The following is a 16,979-nucleotide window of genomic DNA, read 5'->3' on the forward strand; positions in this document are numbered from 1 at the left end:
TGCTGATTAATGGCAAAGGATACTTTTGTCAGATCAGTGTGTTACCCTTGTTGGCACCTGTTGCTGGTCGGCACTTGTTTTCGGCGAACATGTTCAGTCGCTATTCATTGGGTCAAGGAATATCTGATAAGTGACATACTTTAATTTGGTGATTGTTGCCATTGATTGGTGCTGTTGGTGGAGTGTGAATTAGCCTTGCTGTTGATATTTATCAGAAAGATATGAGGAGAAGCAGGTGCTCCTCACATCCTTTTGACAACAACCTTTCATTTATTTTTTCTTCTGGTGAAATAAATACAAAAATTAAGAAGAAAGCCAAAATATTAAATGTCATGGATGTTTATTTAATAGGGATGTAACAATATCAAAATGTCACGATACAGTGATATTGCGATATGAAGTCCATGATACAATATTAATTGCGATATTTAAAAAAAATAAAAGAACAAATGAAGAATTGGACAAAAATGAAAGTTTTGTACATTTTAAAGTAAAATTATTCTGTCTAATGCACTTTGAGAGTTCAAAATTAAGAGCTCCAACCCATGTTCCCTTTCAGTCGATCACGGAGATGTCACATCGATGACCGACAAAACTGGGGATCTCGCTAGAGAGACCAATCTACTTCGAGTGTAAACTAAACAAGCCAATGCACATTGGCATTAGGGTTGAGTACCGAAACCTGGTACCAATATTGCACCGGTACCTATGTAACCGGTATGTACTAGAACTGAATCAAAACGCAGATTTCGGTGCCATGCCGGAGCGATCGATTGAAATATTTGTCCTTTGTTTCTCCAAAACGAACGTAAGAAGCATCATGTGAAAAATTATTTCCCAACTGAGAAAATGCATGTGAACTCAAGTCGAAAAGCTCTAATAATACAAGTTCAACAAATCTTTGTAGTAATGCAAGCGTGCTGCTTTCACATTCCGACTTAAAAGCACAACTCAGGAAATGAGAGCATCCGAGGAATGCGTGAATGCAGAAATTGATTATAAATATGCTTCATTATTATGAAAATACCAGAGATGGCTTGAATAACACACATAAACTATACATTGTCGTAGTCGAGTGTTTATTGTATTTGTTTTATCATTCAAAACGTTTATATCTTGTTTACTCAGTTACATCCTTGGTAATGCATTTGTCCATATTGGGGATTTCCTGGAGCTTCATGAGTTCTGCTACTTCTGTGACTGGATATGTGGATTTTTTGTGCAAGGGCGCCCTCTGGCATCCAGTATGAATGAAAAAGACATGTGTTTAGTGCTAATGGCCAATCCAATTATTAATTGGTCATTTTTATTTATTTTTTATTATTTTTAAGTATCGGTTCAGGCACAGTTTAGGCACCGGTACCGTTTTAAAAGTATCGATTTGGCACTGGTGTCGAAAAAAAAAAAAAACGATACCCAACCCTAATTGGCATGCGATGATTGCATCCAGCTGCTGCTGATCGCAGCGCGAGTATAAATAGGCAGCAGGTGCAAAACATACTCAGCTTTTCACTTCAGAGCAGAGCGATATCACTTCGTACTACTCCTTTACCAACTCTTTGAAGAAAAACTCAAGTTCAGCGTCCTCTTGGGAGCATCTTTGTGCTGGTGGGACGGTGCTACAGTGGCGGTTGTCTTCCTTTGTTGAGTGGGTTGCACACATCAGGCTGCATTACTCCCTGTTTGTGTTGCAGGCGGCCATCTCTCATGTGCACTTCAGCACATTAAAAGAGCACTTTTCCCTAAAAGAGCATTCACGGGTGGCGTGTCATTTTAAAGTTGACGTTGTGTCTGTACCAACTCGACATTGCGTCTTTGTAAAGACAACATTGTATCTTGGTATAGATGCCTTTCCACCCGGGCGGTCGTTACCTGGTGCCGAGTGATGGTCATGATCGATGCCTCACGTGTCTGGGCATTAAGCACGCTGAGGTAGCATTCGTGGATGAGTCATGTTCTCATTGCGGGAAGATGACCATCTTGGAGTTGCGGACCAGGCACCTCAAAAGGGGCGGAGTTCCATTGCCTCTACCTCAATCTAGTTCTCGTCCTGGTGGCAGTCAGGTGGGGGCTACTTCAGGCAGTAGCTCAGGCGGTCTGAGGGTAACAGTGATGGCAAACCCTCCAGGGAACCAACCCTCAGGGGACCATCACTCCTCTTGCACTCTGCAACCAGTCGAGCTGCCAAAGGAATGTGCTGGGCCCTCTACAAGGAGCATACCAGCAGTATCCTTCGGCGCTCCTCCCGACAATGGGATGTCGATCGCTGCTTCGGAGAGTGAGCCGGAGCTTTCTGGAGAGGAAGATTCGGCTGCGCTGCCGCCCTCTGGGACGGTAGTGTTACATCCCGTGACTTAATTGTGTACGTTAGGATATGGTCATATGTTTTTTTTCTCTCTCCCCCCCCCCCCCTCTCTCTCTGTCTCTCTCGCTTTCTCTCTGCCAAGAAGTGCTCCAAATCATCCGCAGCTGATTGCAATTAGTGGCAGCGTGGTTTCTCTGTTACACAGTGTGCAACAGATATAAAGGAGCAGAGAGAGACCGCTCGGGAGGAGTCCCTTATCTGCTATCCCAGAGACGTTGTGGTTTTATTTGCTCTTGAGCAATTTGTGAAATGTAAATCTAAAGTGTGGTTACAATGACGTTACTGTTGAGATTCTGTGTGAGTCTAGTTCTGTGAAACTGTCTAGGGAGATGGGCGCCGATTTATTTGGGTTTATCTCCTTTTAAACTTTTCACCTGTTTTTTCTTTAGTCAGGGAGAGATGTAAGATTGTCTTATTTTGTTTTCTTTTGCTAGGGAAGTTATTTTGTTATAACCTTTAGAAAGACTGTTTTGTTTGTTATTTTGGCCTTTGCTCTCTCCTGATGCTTTGGTTATTTAAGTTGATTAACTGCTCTGATATTGTATATTTTCAATATATAGTCTTTTGATTTATGTTAAGCCCTTAATAAAACACTTAAGTATATTTCCGGCATTTGGTATTTTTTTCATATTATGGTGTTAAATAGAGGGTTTTGTGTGAACCTTTATGGGAAGTGTCAATGGTGAAAGTGATAAGAGCTGGGATAGAGGAAAAGGAGATTTCTCAACGTTCACTTATTTATTTAATCACATCTTTTAACTTTGTTACTTCCGCTCTGTAACCCCTAGACCAGGGGTCTCCAACCTTTTTTACACGTTCACTGGCATAACTATTACGCAAAGTTTGCACGTTGCTTGTGTGATATCCATTGGCTCGCCTTCTACTGTATAAACTACATGAATACATGAAAGAGGAATCAATTCGGTATGCCGTACTGTCTGAAACACTTCTCTATGCTTGTGCGCGCTTCGGGTGTGTGCGAGTACAGGGCACAAGTAACGAATTGAGTTCTGTTTCGTTTCTTCTTATGCTTTTAAATAGATTGAACGTGTAAATTGGCAAATTAATCTGCGAGTCACATGCCGAACGGTGGGGTCTGGACCTGGTCCGTATATCACGGATCAACTGCGATCCGTTTAAGCCCTATGACAGATCAGAGCAATCTTTTATTTAGTAATTTAACCATCGTCAAATTGATACTCGATATCAATCGCATACAGCGGAAATAAAGAGCAATTAGAAAAATCATTTACACACAATAAATAACAGAGTGTCATATCTATACACATTTTCCCCAGAACTTTCTTGCGACCCGGTAGGAATTCTTTCACGGCCCGGTAGTGGGTCGCGACCCCGGTGGTTGGGGACCTCTGCCCTAGACTAAAGATGGGATCGTAACAGTAGCAAAACCTGAATTGGGATCCAGAAATGATGGCTATGCTTTTCCGGGCTGCTGAGAGGGTAGGACTTGAGTGGAGACCTCCACCGAGTATCCGAGCCCTCGAGGTTGGACGATTGGTTTCTTGGGGTGGCCCGTGCTGGTTCTCAGCACCCCGCCCTGGTGCCTTTCTTCCCAGATGTGCATGAAGTGCTTACCAGGTCGCGGACGGCACCTTTTACTGCCAGAAACCGACCTGCTAACTCCTTTGCCCAGAAGTTCTTGGCTGCACAGAAGCTGACTGAGGGGATTTGTGACATCCTGCCCCGGTGGGCAGCTGCTGCCTCCACCTGTCAGCCAGCCGCAGCTCCCCAGCCTGCTCATCACCCGCTCCCATGCCGCATTCGCAGCAGCCTCCAGCCAAGCAGCGCCGTAGAGCCGGGCCTGTCCAGGCCCCTGCCAAACCTGGCGGTAAGCGGAAGAGTGAGCGGCCCTGAAACAGGCAACCCAGAGACAGAGGGTATTTGTAAATATTAAGCCTATTTTATTAAATAAAAAGGTTTTTTAAATATGAATTCTGCGTGTCTCTGTGTTAATGAATGGTGGAGACACGCGGTTATGTTTACTACTCGTACTGAAGCGCACGTGATGCTTGCGGTTATATTAATGTCTGCCGCCTCTCTAAATGAGGACATACAGTGGGTACGGAAAGTATTCAGACCCCCTTAAATTTTTCACTCTTTGTTATATTGCAGCCATTTGCTAAAATCATTTGTTCATTTTTTTTTCCTCAATGTACACACAGCTCCCCATATTGACAGAAAAACACAGAATTGTTGACATTTTTGCAGATTTATTAAAAAAGAAAAACTGAAATATCACATGGTCCTAAGTATTCAGACCCTTTGTTGTGACACTCATATATTTAACTCAGGTGCTGTCCATTTCTTCTGATCATCCTTGAGATGGTTCTACACCTTCATTTGAGTCCAGCTGTGTTTGATTATACTGATTGGACTTGATTAGGAAAGCCACACACCTGTCTATATAAGACCTTACAGCTCACAGTGCATGTCAGAGCAAATGAGAATCATGAGGTCAAAGGAACTGCCTGAAGAGCTCAGAGACAGAATTGTGGCAAGGCACAGATCTGGCCACGGTTACAAAAAAAATTCTGCTGCACTTAAGGTTCCTAAGAGCACAGTGGCCTCCATAATCCTTAAATGGAAGATGTTTGGGACGACCAGAACCCTTCCTAGAGCTGGCCGTCCGGCCAAACTGAGCTATCGGGGGAGAAGAGCATTGGTGAGAGAGGTAAAGAAGAACCCAAAGATCACTGTGGCTGAGCTCCAGAGATGCAGTCGGGAGATGGGAGAAAGTTGTAGAAAGTCAACCATCACTGCAGCCCTCCGCCAGTCGGGGCTTTATGGCAGAGTGGCCCGACGGAAGCCTCTCCTCAGTGCAAGACACATGAAAGCCCGCATGGAGTTTGCTAAAAAAACACCTGAATAAGATTCTCTGGTCTGATGAGAACATGAGAACTTTTTGGCCTTAATTCTAAGCGGTATGTGTGGAGAAAACCAGGCACTGCTCATCACCTGTCCAATACAGTCCCAACAGTGAAGCATGGTGGTGGCAGCATCATGCTGTGGGGGTGTTTTTCAGCTGCAGGGACAGGACGACTGGTTGCAATCGAGGGAAAGATTAATGCGGCCAAGTACAGGGATATCCTGGACGAAAACCTTCTCCAGAGTGCTCAGGACCTCAGACTGGGCCGAAGGTTGACCTTCCAACAAGACAATGACCCTAAGCACACAGCTAAAATAACGAAGGAGTGGCTTCACAACAACTCCGTGACTGTTTTTGAATGGCCCAGCCAGAGCCCTGACTTAAACCCAATTGAGCATCTCTGGAGAGACCTAAAATGGCTGTCCACCAACGCTACCATCCAACCTGACAGAACTGGAGAGGATCTGCAAGAGGAATGGCAGAGGATCCCCAAATCCAGGTGTGAAAAACTTGTTGCATCTTTCCCAAAAAGACTCATGGCTGTATTAGATCAAAAGGGTGCTTCTACTAAATACTGAGCAAAGGGTCTGAATACTTAGGACCATGTGATATTTCAGTTTTTCTTTTTAATTAATCTGCAAAAATGTCAAGAATTCTGTGTTTTTCTGTCAATATGGGGTGCTGAGGAAAAAAAATGAACTCAAATGATTTTAGCAAATGGCTGCAATATAACAAAGAGTGAAAAATTTAAGGGGGTCTGAATACTTTCCGTACCCACTGTAAATACATGAACAACACATCCAAAACTGCTCTGAGAGTCACTTCATGAGCATTTGACCGTTTCATTTGAATAAAACTATCCTCATATCGGTATTCACGGCAACCTGTCAAAATAAACGTTCGATTTATTTAAACTTGAAGACATTGTGGCATAAATATATTAATATTGTTCAGTAGAATGTACGTAATAGGCTACTACTACTACTAAAATTATTTAAACCTTATTTTTAAGGAATAATCATACAATATTTCTTCAGTGTTTTAATTGTAATATGAAATCCCCTTTATTTTCCAAAACAATAAGATTTGTTTAATTTTCATTAATTAAAAGATAAATTAAACAAAGTTTTATGCCTTAAAAATGTAAATACACAACACAGAATTTCTGAGGAAAAAATTAAACTTAAAAAAAAAAATTAATTAAATTTGTTTTTATACTTTTAAATTAGACGTGCCAAAACAGAACGAGGGACGAGATAGAGCCAGTCCCTCCAGTCAATATCAAGACAGGGTTTTACAGCCCCTACTTTTGTACCCAAGAATAGCGGTGGGTTGCGACCGATCTTGGACCTGTGTTTTGAACCGGGCCCTTCACCGGTCACTGTTCAAGATGTTGACGCATAATCGCATCTTCTGGTGCATCCATCCCCGAGATTGGTTTGCAGCGATCGACCTGAAGCATGCGTACTTTCATGTGTCGATCCTTCCGTGCCACAGACCATTTCTGCAGTTTCCATTCAAAGGATGTGCGTATCAGTACATGGTCCTGCCCTTCAGGCTGTCCCTCTCCCCCCGTGTCTTCAAGTAAGTTGCGGAGGGGGCTCTTGTTCCCCTCAGAGAGCAAAGCGTTCGCATCCTCAACTATCTCGACGATTGGCTTATATTAGCACAGTCTCGAGATCAGTCTGATGCAGAGGATCTCTTTTCTCGGTATGGAGTTGGATTTGGTCGAACAGACAGCAGGCCTCACAGAGGAACATGCTCAGTCGGTGCTGAACTGCTTGAATACATTCAAAGGCAGGACAGTGGTCCCACAGAAACATTTTCAGAAGCTCCTGAGGCATATGGCTGCTGCTACGGCAGTCACGGCTGCTGCTGCCGCCCCATCACCGGCTGGGGTGCCACGTACAACCGGCAAGCAGTCTCGGGGGTGTGGACGGGCTCCCAACTGCAGTGACTTGTCAATTGCCTAGAGTTGTTAGCAGTGTGCCTTGCCTTGAACCATCTCAAAGGGCGCTTACGAGGCAAGCATATATTGGTCCGTATGGACAACACTGCGACCGTTGTGTACATCAACTGACAAGGTACTCTGCGCTCCCGTCGCATGTCACAACTCGCCTGCCACCTCCTCCTCTGGAGACAGAAGCATCCGAGGTTGCTTCGTGCCATTCATATTCCGGGTCTGCTCAACTGTGTGGCAGACGAGCTGTCACAAGCTGCACTCCCGGGAGAATGGAGACTCCATCCATTCACACAGATACTGTGCAAAGTCACTGCCCCCCTGGCAGATTCCTCTGAGGAAGGATCTACTTACTCAGAGATGCACCCACGTCTGGACCTCTGGAAACTCCATGTGTGGTCCCTGGATGGGATGTGGAGGTTCTAGATGACCTACCCCAAGAGGTAGCGGACACCATCACTTTGGCACGAGCACCGTCTACGAGACATGCTTACACCTAGAAGTAGTACCTGTTTGTCAAATGGTATTCTTCTCACCGAGCAGAGTCCCGGAGATGCCCGATTAGAGTCATGCTTTCCTTTCTGCAGCAAGGGTTGGAGCAAAGGCTGTCTCCTTCCACCATTAAAGTCTATGTCGCTGCTATTTCTGCTTATCACGACCCCGTGGAGGGGAAGTTGGTAGGGAAGCATGACCTGGTCATCAGGTTCCTTAGGAATCCTCGTCCTCCTTCTATACCCTCTTGGGACCTGACTCTGGTGCTCAGAGCACTATAGTAGGACACATTTGAGCCTTTGTAGTCAGTCGAGCTAAAGTTTCTCTCAATGAAAATTCTGCTTCTGGTTGCATTGTCCTTCATCAAGAGGGTGGGGGACCTGCACACATTTTCGGTCGACGATTCGTGCCTAGAGTTTGGGCCTGCTGACTCCCAGGTAACCCTGAGGCCCTGTTCCGGCTATGTGCCCAAGGTTACTACTACCCCCTTCAGGGATCAGGTAGTGAACCTGCAAGCGCTGCCCCCGAAGGAGGCAGACCCAGCCCTAGCTTTGCTCTGTTCCGTCCGCGCCTTAAGAAGGTACGTGGACCGGACACAAAGCTTCGGGACCTCAGAACAGCTCCTTGTCTGTTACGGATGCTGGCAGAAGGGGAACGCCGTCTCCAAGCAGAGGATGGCCCAATGGATAGTGGATGCCATCACCCTGGCTTATCAGGCACAGGGTGTGTCCTGTCCGCTTAGGTTGTGAGCTCACTCTTCTAGAAGTGTTGCTGCATCCTGGGTGCTGGCTCGTGGTGCTTCGCTGACAGATATTTGTAGAGCTGCGGGCTGGGCGACCCCCAACACGTTTCACCTTCGTGTTGAGCCAGGATCCTCCTGTGTTCTCACCTCAAATGGGTAAAAGCACAGAGAGGCCCCGGATTAGTGTCGGCTTGCTAAACTGCTCCACAGTGTCCGTACTGTAGGCCCTGTTGAGCTCCTCCATCCCCTCAGCAGCCAGACATGGCAGAGCATCTGGCGCCAGGCCCTCACTCGATGAATCCACGAGAACCAGTAGAGGACTGGGTGCCATATGTAGTGACCAAAGTGGATCCCATATGTGTATTCTCCACGGTATAGCTTCAAGCCCGTGTTTCCCCAGAAGACTTCTCTGCCATTCTTCAAGAGGGTTACAATCACCTCTAAATCTTCCATATATATCTAAACGGTTTTCCATATATGTAAGTGCTTCCGAAACCAACTCCAGGGAAGCAGGGATTAAAGTTCTCCGTCACTACGACGGATTTCCGTTAATTGCAGCGAGTCTACGATGGATTTCCATTATTTGCAGGGTTCCTGACCGTCTTTAATGTCTTAAATTCACTTTTCATAATTCAGCCTGCTGAGGGGATGTGATCAAAGCCTGGAGTGGAGTGAAAGCACGTTCCTCTCTCCGCTCTAAGCATTCTGTAATCACTCTGCTTTTGGTCCACTCCGGATTTTCCATTCCCGCTCACGGGAAAAACTGCTCCGTGTTCACTCCATTTGAAAAGTTATCAGGGATTTATGATGGATTTCTCTCAATTGGAAAAAATGAGGGGAAAAGAAACATGTAGCGCATTGTTGTTGCTGTTGTTCTGCCGGCACACCAAAATCATCCCGCCACAGCTGCAGCTTCTCACTGACAACACAGTAACGCCGCTTGCATCATTCACAGTTGGGTTATTAGCAGAGAACATGGACCAGAATTTGAATTTCGGCGAGGGATTGCGGCTATTAATAATAATTCTACTCATTCCCGCAGGTTCGACGGAATGTATCACATTTGCACGTGCTTTTGAGTCTTGAGAACTCATTTTCATTTTCTGTGCACAGTTCGCGATAAGGAGAGTGACAGCTTTTAATAATTATTAAGGGAGCTTGCAAATGTGATATTAATTTAATTTAATACAACAGATCAATAAACAAGTACTACATGATTTTGCTCTATATCATCAACGAAAATAGTTCCAAATAAAGTAACAGCTGAGCTGCTGCGCATCTCTAAAAGCAAACAGCGGTCAATCATATCAGACTCATGAATAAAAGTGCGTTTTTGAAGAATCTAGTGAGTCAGTGATTCATGATTACCCATTCATAAAGACAGTCACTTGCTTCATTCCTGAATGAATCAGCCGTTCGAACGAATCAATTTAATGAATGATTCAGTGATAAAATCAGTGACTTACCGCCACCTGCTGGTGGTTTCAGTTGAGGGGCTACTGTATAATTTCAGTTATTTAAATCATTTAATAGTTCTGTATTCAAAATTGTATATTTAAAACATTAATCTCCACATGAATTTATGAATTGAATTGCACTCATGCCACCTCTGAGCCTCATTAAATGTCTGAAAATGTACCTACAAGCCGCTTTTGTGTTCTTCTACAAATTAATTTTTTATTAATACTAATTTCATATAATTGGTAACTTATTTGTCTTATTCTACTTATTATTATTTTTTTTAAATAGACATTTTAAAAAGCTTATAAACATAAATTTTTGAATTTGACACCGATGAAAATGATGCCATTGCAAAAAAGAAAATGCCCCTGTAAGTCACTTTAAGGAGTCAAATGTCACCTTGTATTAGGAAGGCTAATTTTTGATCAGAATTTTTGATTATTGATCAGAAGGTGCTCCTAATTAAATTAGGAGGACAAAGCTCCTAAAAAGAATAGCAAGCATAGAGTCATGTGTAACATATTAGATCCATACATGAGGTCTTAAAGAGCCAGCAGCCTAAATTAACCTGCTGCTGTCTTTCATTATACAGTGAAGACTATCCAGTGTTATTTTACAGTTTAATAGATTATAGTTAGACCTAACTGAAAAAATTGAAGTACTGATTATTTAATTTTAATTTTATTATTTTTGTTTGTGCTATTGATTGTCATTAATTTATTTATTCTTATTTTATTATTTATTAAATTATTCAAAGACATACTTGTCTTTTTTTAGTTAAACGAGTGCAGGTGATTCTTGAGTGGGGAAGGGGCGTGGTCCATGGGAAATAGTCCTGGAAAAAATCCTAGAGGAAACACTGCATACATTTGAATAAAATTATAAAAATGCATTTACAAAAGGTAAAAAGAAAATGCCCGTGTAAATCACTTTGAGTCAAATGTCACCTCGTATTAAGAAGGCAAATTTTTTATTGGAATTTTTTATTATTGATTAGAAGGTGCTCCTAATTTTTTTAAATAAGGAGGACAAGCGCCCCTAATTACAAGAAGAAAAACACTGCTCTTAAACTGGGTGTGTGACAGGTATGGCTGTGGAATGGGGTTTGGCCGAGAAAAAATTTTCAGTCAAAAGATTTTTTTTTTTATCCAATCTCACTGAGTGGGTAGTGCTAAGACAGCAGTGACTAGCCTTCCTGCTGCGAGCCCTGGCCTATACCCAAAGGGGTGCAGGTGGCTCGCACAGGACACTGGAAGGGGCAGCATCCGTGGCGCTTTGGTAGGGATCCCCAATTTCGTCAGTCAAGAGTGACTGACTGAAAGGGAATGTCTCTGTTACGTATGTAACTCTCGTTCCCTGAAGGAGGAAACGGAGACGTCACATCCCGCCACCACGGCTTCTGTACTACCACTGAGTGGCCGGGTTACTGACTCGGCTCCTCAGTGAATACTTGAGTATGTGTTGCACCTGCTGCCTATTTATACTTGCGCTGCGATCAGCGGCAACTGGATGCAATCATCTTGTGCTTTGGCTCGTTTTGTTTACACTCAAAGTAGATTGGTCTCTCTAACGAGATCCCCAATTTCATTGGTCATCGACGTGATGTCTCTGTTCCTCTCCTTCAGGGAATGAGTGATACATTCATAACCAAGACATTCTTAACTAAGAAAACTTAAGTTACAAAAAAAGTCAGTGTACTGAGTTGTACCTGAAATTTAAAGTGGACCCCGACCCTCTTTTTATTTGTGGTATACTGTCTCAGTCTAAATTACATTCACACTGGTGTTTTAGGAAGCCAAGCAAATTAGTATATAATAATAATAATAATAATAATAATAACAACAACAATTTTATATTATTGTTACTCCTATGATAGTTATAGCCATATATTGTAAAACAATTGCACTCTAAAATAAATTAAATTGAATATTTTATAGGTATATTATTTTTGCTTTACACTAGGGAAATTACAATACTTCTTTACTAATTTCTACACTTGAAAGAGATATTTTGAATTTGGACTGCATTTAAATTGCTAGCTGTCAGCAATTCATTCTGCACTTTTAAGCTTTTATTTTGACGGAAAAGGCAGTAGAGCTTTTATTTTTAAGGAAAACTCCAGCTTCAGTGAAAATATCAAGACAGTTTTGCTGTCTATCTCGATATTGATAATATTGTTACAACCTTCTTATTTACCAAGTTACTATTACTATTTACTATTACAAAATTGCCATTTTTACCTGATATTTAAAAAATAAATCCCCAGTAAATATACATGACATTTAATATTTTGGCTTTTGCCTCTATTTATTTATTTTTTTGGAAAAATAATAAAAAAAAGAGCCAGGGAAGTTTCTGAAATTTTGGTTAATTTGACACATAATTGACCCAAATGCTCTTTTTGTACTGTGGAGGGTGTTTTGAGTTTTGCAAGTTGGAGTATGTTTTCATGGTACAATGACCACTTAAAATAAATCCAATTTATTTATTTTTTTTCTCCATGATGTGATCCCTTCAAAGAAGCTTATGCTTGTTCAGTGGTAGCTTTCTTAACTTATAGCACCTTCCTAAGAGCTGTAAACAAACAGAAAACCACTGAGTCTCACACATCTTATGGGTGACATACTTGTGGGGCTGATCTTTTCTTATCCTCTGTCTTTGTTTCTCTTTTCTTTTGTCTCTTTTGTGTGTGAAATTCTCTGACATCAGGGAAAATAAGATGTTTACTGAGAATGAAATAAGGAACATCATGTTTCAAGTTATCTCTGGTTTGGCATTTGTGCACAAGCATGGTAAGATTTCTTACTCTTTCATTTGTTCTTCTCTGATGTGTTAAAGAGCTTCATAACACCCTTATGAACTTTAATTAGTTCCCAATTACATTTATAATAGTGATATGTGATATGTTTGTTAAAGTTATTTTAGGAAATGAACCTTAACATAACAATAACAAAAAAATCCAGAAAAACACACTGATTTGCATTTTTAATGAGTGAAATAAATATTTGATCCCCTATCAATCAGCAAGATTTCTGGCTCCCAGGTGTCTTTTATACAGGTAGCGAGCTGAGATTAGGAGCACTCTCTTAAAGGGAGTGCTCCTAATCTCAGCTTGTTGCCTGTATAAAAGACACCTGTCCACAGAAGCAATCAATCAATCGGATTCCAAACTCTCCACCATGACCACAATCCTGCAGCGCCTGCAAGGTCCCCCTGCTCAAGAAAGCACATGTACAGGCCCGTCTGAAGTTTGCCAATGAACATCTGAATGATTCAGAGGAGAACTGGGTGAAAGTGTTGTGTTCAGATGAGACCAAAATCAAGCTCTTTGGCATCAACTCAACTCGCCGTGTTTGGAGGAGGAGGAATGCTGCCATGACCCCAAAAACACCATCCCCACTGTCAAACATGGAGTTGGAAACATTATGCTTTGCGGGTAGGGATGGCTAGACACCATAATTTTGGCTTCGGTACGATACTAGAATGTAATACCTTAGTATCGATACTAAATCGATACCATAGGCGATGACAAATAACCAGCCTAAAAAGATAAGTGAATTGAAAACAATTTTATTAAAATAATAATAATAATAATAAAAACAGATTAATATCTTAATACCTTTTGTATTAAAATGTAACAAAAAACCTACAGGGAACATAGGTTATATTTTGATGCTGGAGAAAAAAAAAAAACTGAAGTAATACAATGAAAATATATTCAAGTCTTCTTATCTTTTCAGTGCAAACACATAGTGCAAACAAAATGTCTCAGAATGTAACAAAAAACTTACCGGGAACATAGGTTACGTTTTGACTAAGTTTGAAGGAAAAAAAAAAAATACAACTGAAGTAACACAATTAATGCAAGAAATGTTGCTTTATTGTAAAGTGTTATTCTTAAAGTCAAAGTAATATTCAAAATCACGTTATTATTTCTCTCTCTCTCAGATTGTTTTCAGATTTCAGACTCAGATAGCCAAAGAAAAAGCATTAGTCAAGTCACCTTTATTTATATAGCGCTTTTAACAATACAGATTGTCAAAGCAACTTTCCAATATCAAAATAGGAAAATAGTGTGTCAATAATGTAAATGAAAATTGAGTGTTTAATTTTGTCATTTTAAAGGCATTTCATTATTGAATTCAATAATGTCATCGTCCAGCTCTGTTCTGTTTAAATAGTATCTGTGCAATCAAGTATATCGATATCGCTGGAAATTAAGTGTCCCCAACTAAGCAAGCCAGAGGCGACAGCGGCAAGGAAACAAAACTCCATCGGTGACAAAATGGAGAAAAAAACCTTGGAAGAAACCAGGCTCAATCGGGGGTCCAGTTCTCCTCTGGCTAGATGAACCAGCAGTTCAATTCCAACTGCAGCAAAGTTAGATTGTGTAAAGGATTCATCTGGTTCCCGAGGTCTTTTCCCGGTGGCCGTCTAAGTGACAAGGTCTTCACTGGGGATCTGTCTGTGGAGCTCATCTAGGTGTCCTGATCTCCGCTGACATTCAGGGCTGTAGAGGTCATCTCTAGGTGCAGATCCACCATTTGATCTGGATACGGATTGGATCCGGGTGGCAACAGTGATCTCGGAATAAGAAAGAAACGGACTAATATTAGCATAGATGCCATTCTTCTTATGATGTAACAAGTACATCGGGTGTTATGGGAAGTGTTCCCCGTTCCGGTTGACCTAATTAATTCAGCCTAACAATCCTTTAACGGATTTGAATATTAGAAGCGTATTAGTGTGTTGCGTGTACGCCAGGTTAAAGAGATGGGTCTTTAATCTACATTTAAACTGACAGAGTGTATCTGCTTCCCGAACAGTGTTAGGTAGATTGTTTGGAGTTTGGGCGCTAAATAGGAAAAGGATCTGCCGCGCGCTGTTGATTTTGATATTCTAGGTATTATCAAATGGCCAGAGTTTTGAGAACGCAGTGGACGTGGAGGACTATAATGCGATAAAAGCTCACTCAGAAAGCCCTGAATGGTTTAGCTCCTCAGTACCTAAGTAATTAACAAGATTTTAAAATCTATACAATGTTTAATAGGGAGCCAGTGCAGTGTTGACAGAACCGGGCTAATGTGGTCATACTTCCTGGTTCTAGTAAGAAATCTAGCTGCTGCATTTTGGACCATCTGTAGTTTGTTTATTAAGCGTGCAGAACAACCACCCAATAAAGCATTACAATAATCTAACCTTGAGGTCATGAATGCATGAATTAACATTTCTGCATTTGACTTTGAAAGCATAGGTCTCAATTTAGATATATTTTTAAGATGAAAAAATGCAGTTTTACAAATGTTAGAAACGTGGCTGTTGAAAGAAAGATTGCTATCAAATAGCACACCTAGGTTCCTAACTGATGACGAAGAATTTACAGAGAAGCCATCAAGTGTTAGGCAGTGTTCTAAGTTATTACATGTGGGGGTTTTAGGTCCGATAATTAACACCTCTGTTTTTCAGAATTTAGCAGTAAGAAATTACTCGTCATCCAGTTTTTTTATATCGACTATGCATTCTGTTTGTTTCTCAATTTGGTGCGTTTCGCCAGGCCACGAAGAAATTTTATAAATGAAATATAAATCTCTCTCTGTCACTCTCTCGGCTGCTTCATATGGCAGTGCGGCAGAAACATTCCCTTCATATTATTGATACTAAAATTAATATAGCAATACTCTATAATTCAAATTCAGTTAATATTCAATTGTATGAAATGCAAGTGCATATACAACCCGAATTCCGGAAATGTTAGGATGTTTTTTTTTATTTGAATAATTGAAGCCAGCCATTGAAAATGGGTCGTGGATGGGTATTCCAGCATGACAAGTGGCCTAGCCAGTCTCCAGACCTTAAGCCCATAGAAGATCTGTGGAGGGAGCTGAAGGTTCGAGTTGCCAACAAGAGTTTTGCCATCAAGTACTAAGTCAGGTTTTGTGAAGGGGTCAAATACTTATTTCACTCATTAAAATGCAAATCAACTTTTTTTAAATGCGTTTTCTGGATTGTTTTGTTGTTACTCTGTCTCTCACTGTTCAAATAAACCTACCATTAAAATTATAGACTGATCATTTCTTTGTCAGTGGGCAAACGTACAAAATCAGCAGGGGATCAAATAATCCCCCCACCCCACACACGCACACACTGTAGATACATTCTAATGTGCATGCTGACATGTCTCTTTGCCACGATCCTGTAGGATTTTTTCACCGGGATATGAAACCGGAAAATTTGCTATGTATGGGTCCAGAGCTGGTGAAAATTGCTGACTTTGGATTGGCTCGAGAGATCCGCTCTCGGCCTCCTTATACAGACTACGTCTCAACACGATGGTAAGAATATAAAAAAAGAGTCGCTGGACTTTGCAATTTCACAACCTGACAAATGCACAACAATATAAACCAGCAAAAGTAAAAATATTCTACTGCTGTGGAACTAGGAAAATTGTGTATTGAGACATGCCCATAATATTAGTTGAGGGCAGAGCGCATCGTATAATTTTATAATACAAATCCTTTATCTTTGATTAAAAGAAACATGCCAACAGCTAAAAGCATGCAAAATCATCTTTTAGCATGCAAACATGCTAAAAGACAAGTGCCAACAGTATTGCCATTAATCACTTTTATCTGGTACTAACTGTAAATGTAAATGTAAAAAATGTAAATGTTAAATAAGTTTTTACAACCTGAATTCCGGAAATGTTGGAACGTTTTTTAAATTTGAATAAAATGAAAACTAAAAGACTTTCAAATCACATGAGCCAATATTTTATTCACAATAGAACATAGAGAACAAATGTTTAAACTGAGAAATTTTACACTTTTATCCACTAAATGAGCTCATTTCAAATTTGATGCCTTCTACAGGTTTCAAAAAAGTTGGAACGGGGCAACAAAGGGATGAAAAAGCAAGATATTTTGAAAAGATTCAGTTGGGAGAACTTCTAGCAACTAATTAGGTTAATTGACATCAGGTCTGTAACATGATTAGCTATAAAAGGGATGTCTTAGGCTCCGATCACACAGAACACATTTTTTTTATATTTGAAAACGCGGGTTCACCACACTGC

The 16,979-nt window shown here is 41.2% G+C and overlaps 1 protein-coding gene across 6 annotated transcripts in view; it reads left to right on the plus strand.

Moving 5' to 3' along the window:
• The window catches only part of mak (male germ cell-associated kinase), a 79,350-nt gene that overhangs the window by 12,702 nt on the left and 49,669 nt on the right, over positions 1-16,979 (plus strand). For 4 of the 6 annotated variants that reach the window (XM_058764872.1, XM_058764870.1, XM_058764874.1 and 1 more), the window contains 2 exons: positions 12,617-12,699; positions 16,107-16,239. In XM_058764872.1, the coding sequence (XP_058620855.1) occupies positions 12,617-12,699; positions 16,107-16,239 (216 nt within the window). The remainder of the gene's footprint in view (positions 1-12,616; positions 12,700-16,106; positions 16,240-16,979) is intronic. The other 2 variants (XM_058764873.1, XM_058764876.1) reach the window with 1 other exon arrangement.

This window comes from Onychostoma macrolepis, chromosome 24 (assembly GCF_012432095.1).
Source record: "Onychostoma macrolepis isolate SWU-2019 chromosome 24, ASM1243209v1, whole genome shotgun sequence".
Taxonomy (NCBI): Eukaryota; Metazoa; Chordata; class Actinopteri; order Cypriniformes; family Cyprinidae; genus Onychostoma; species Onychostoma macrolepis.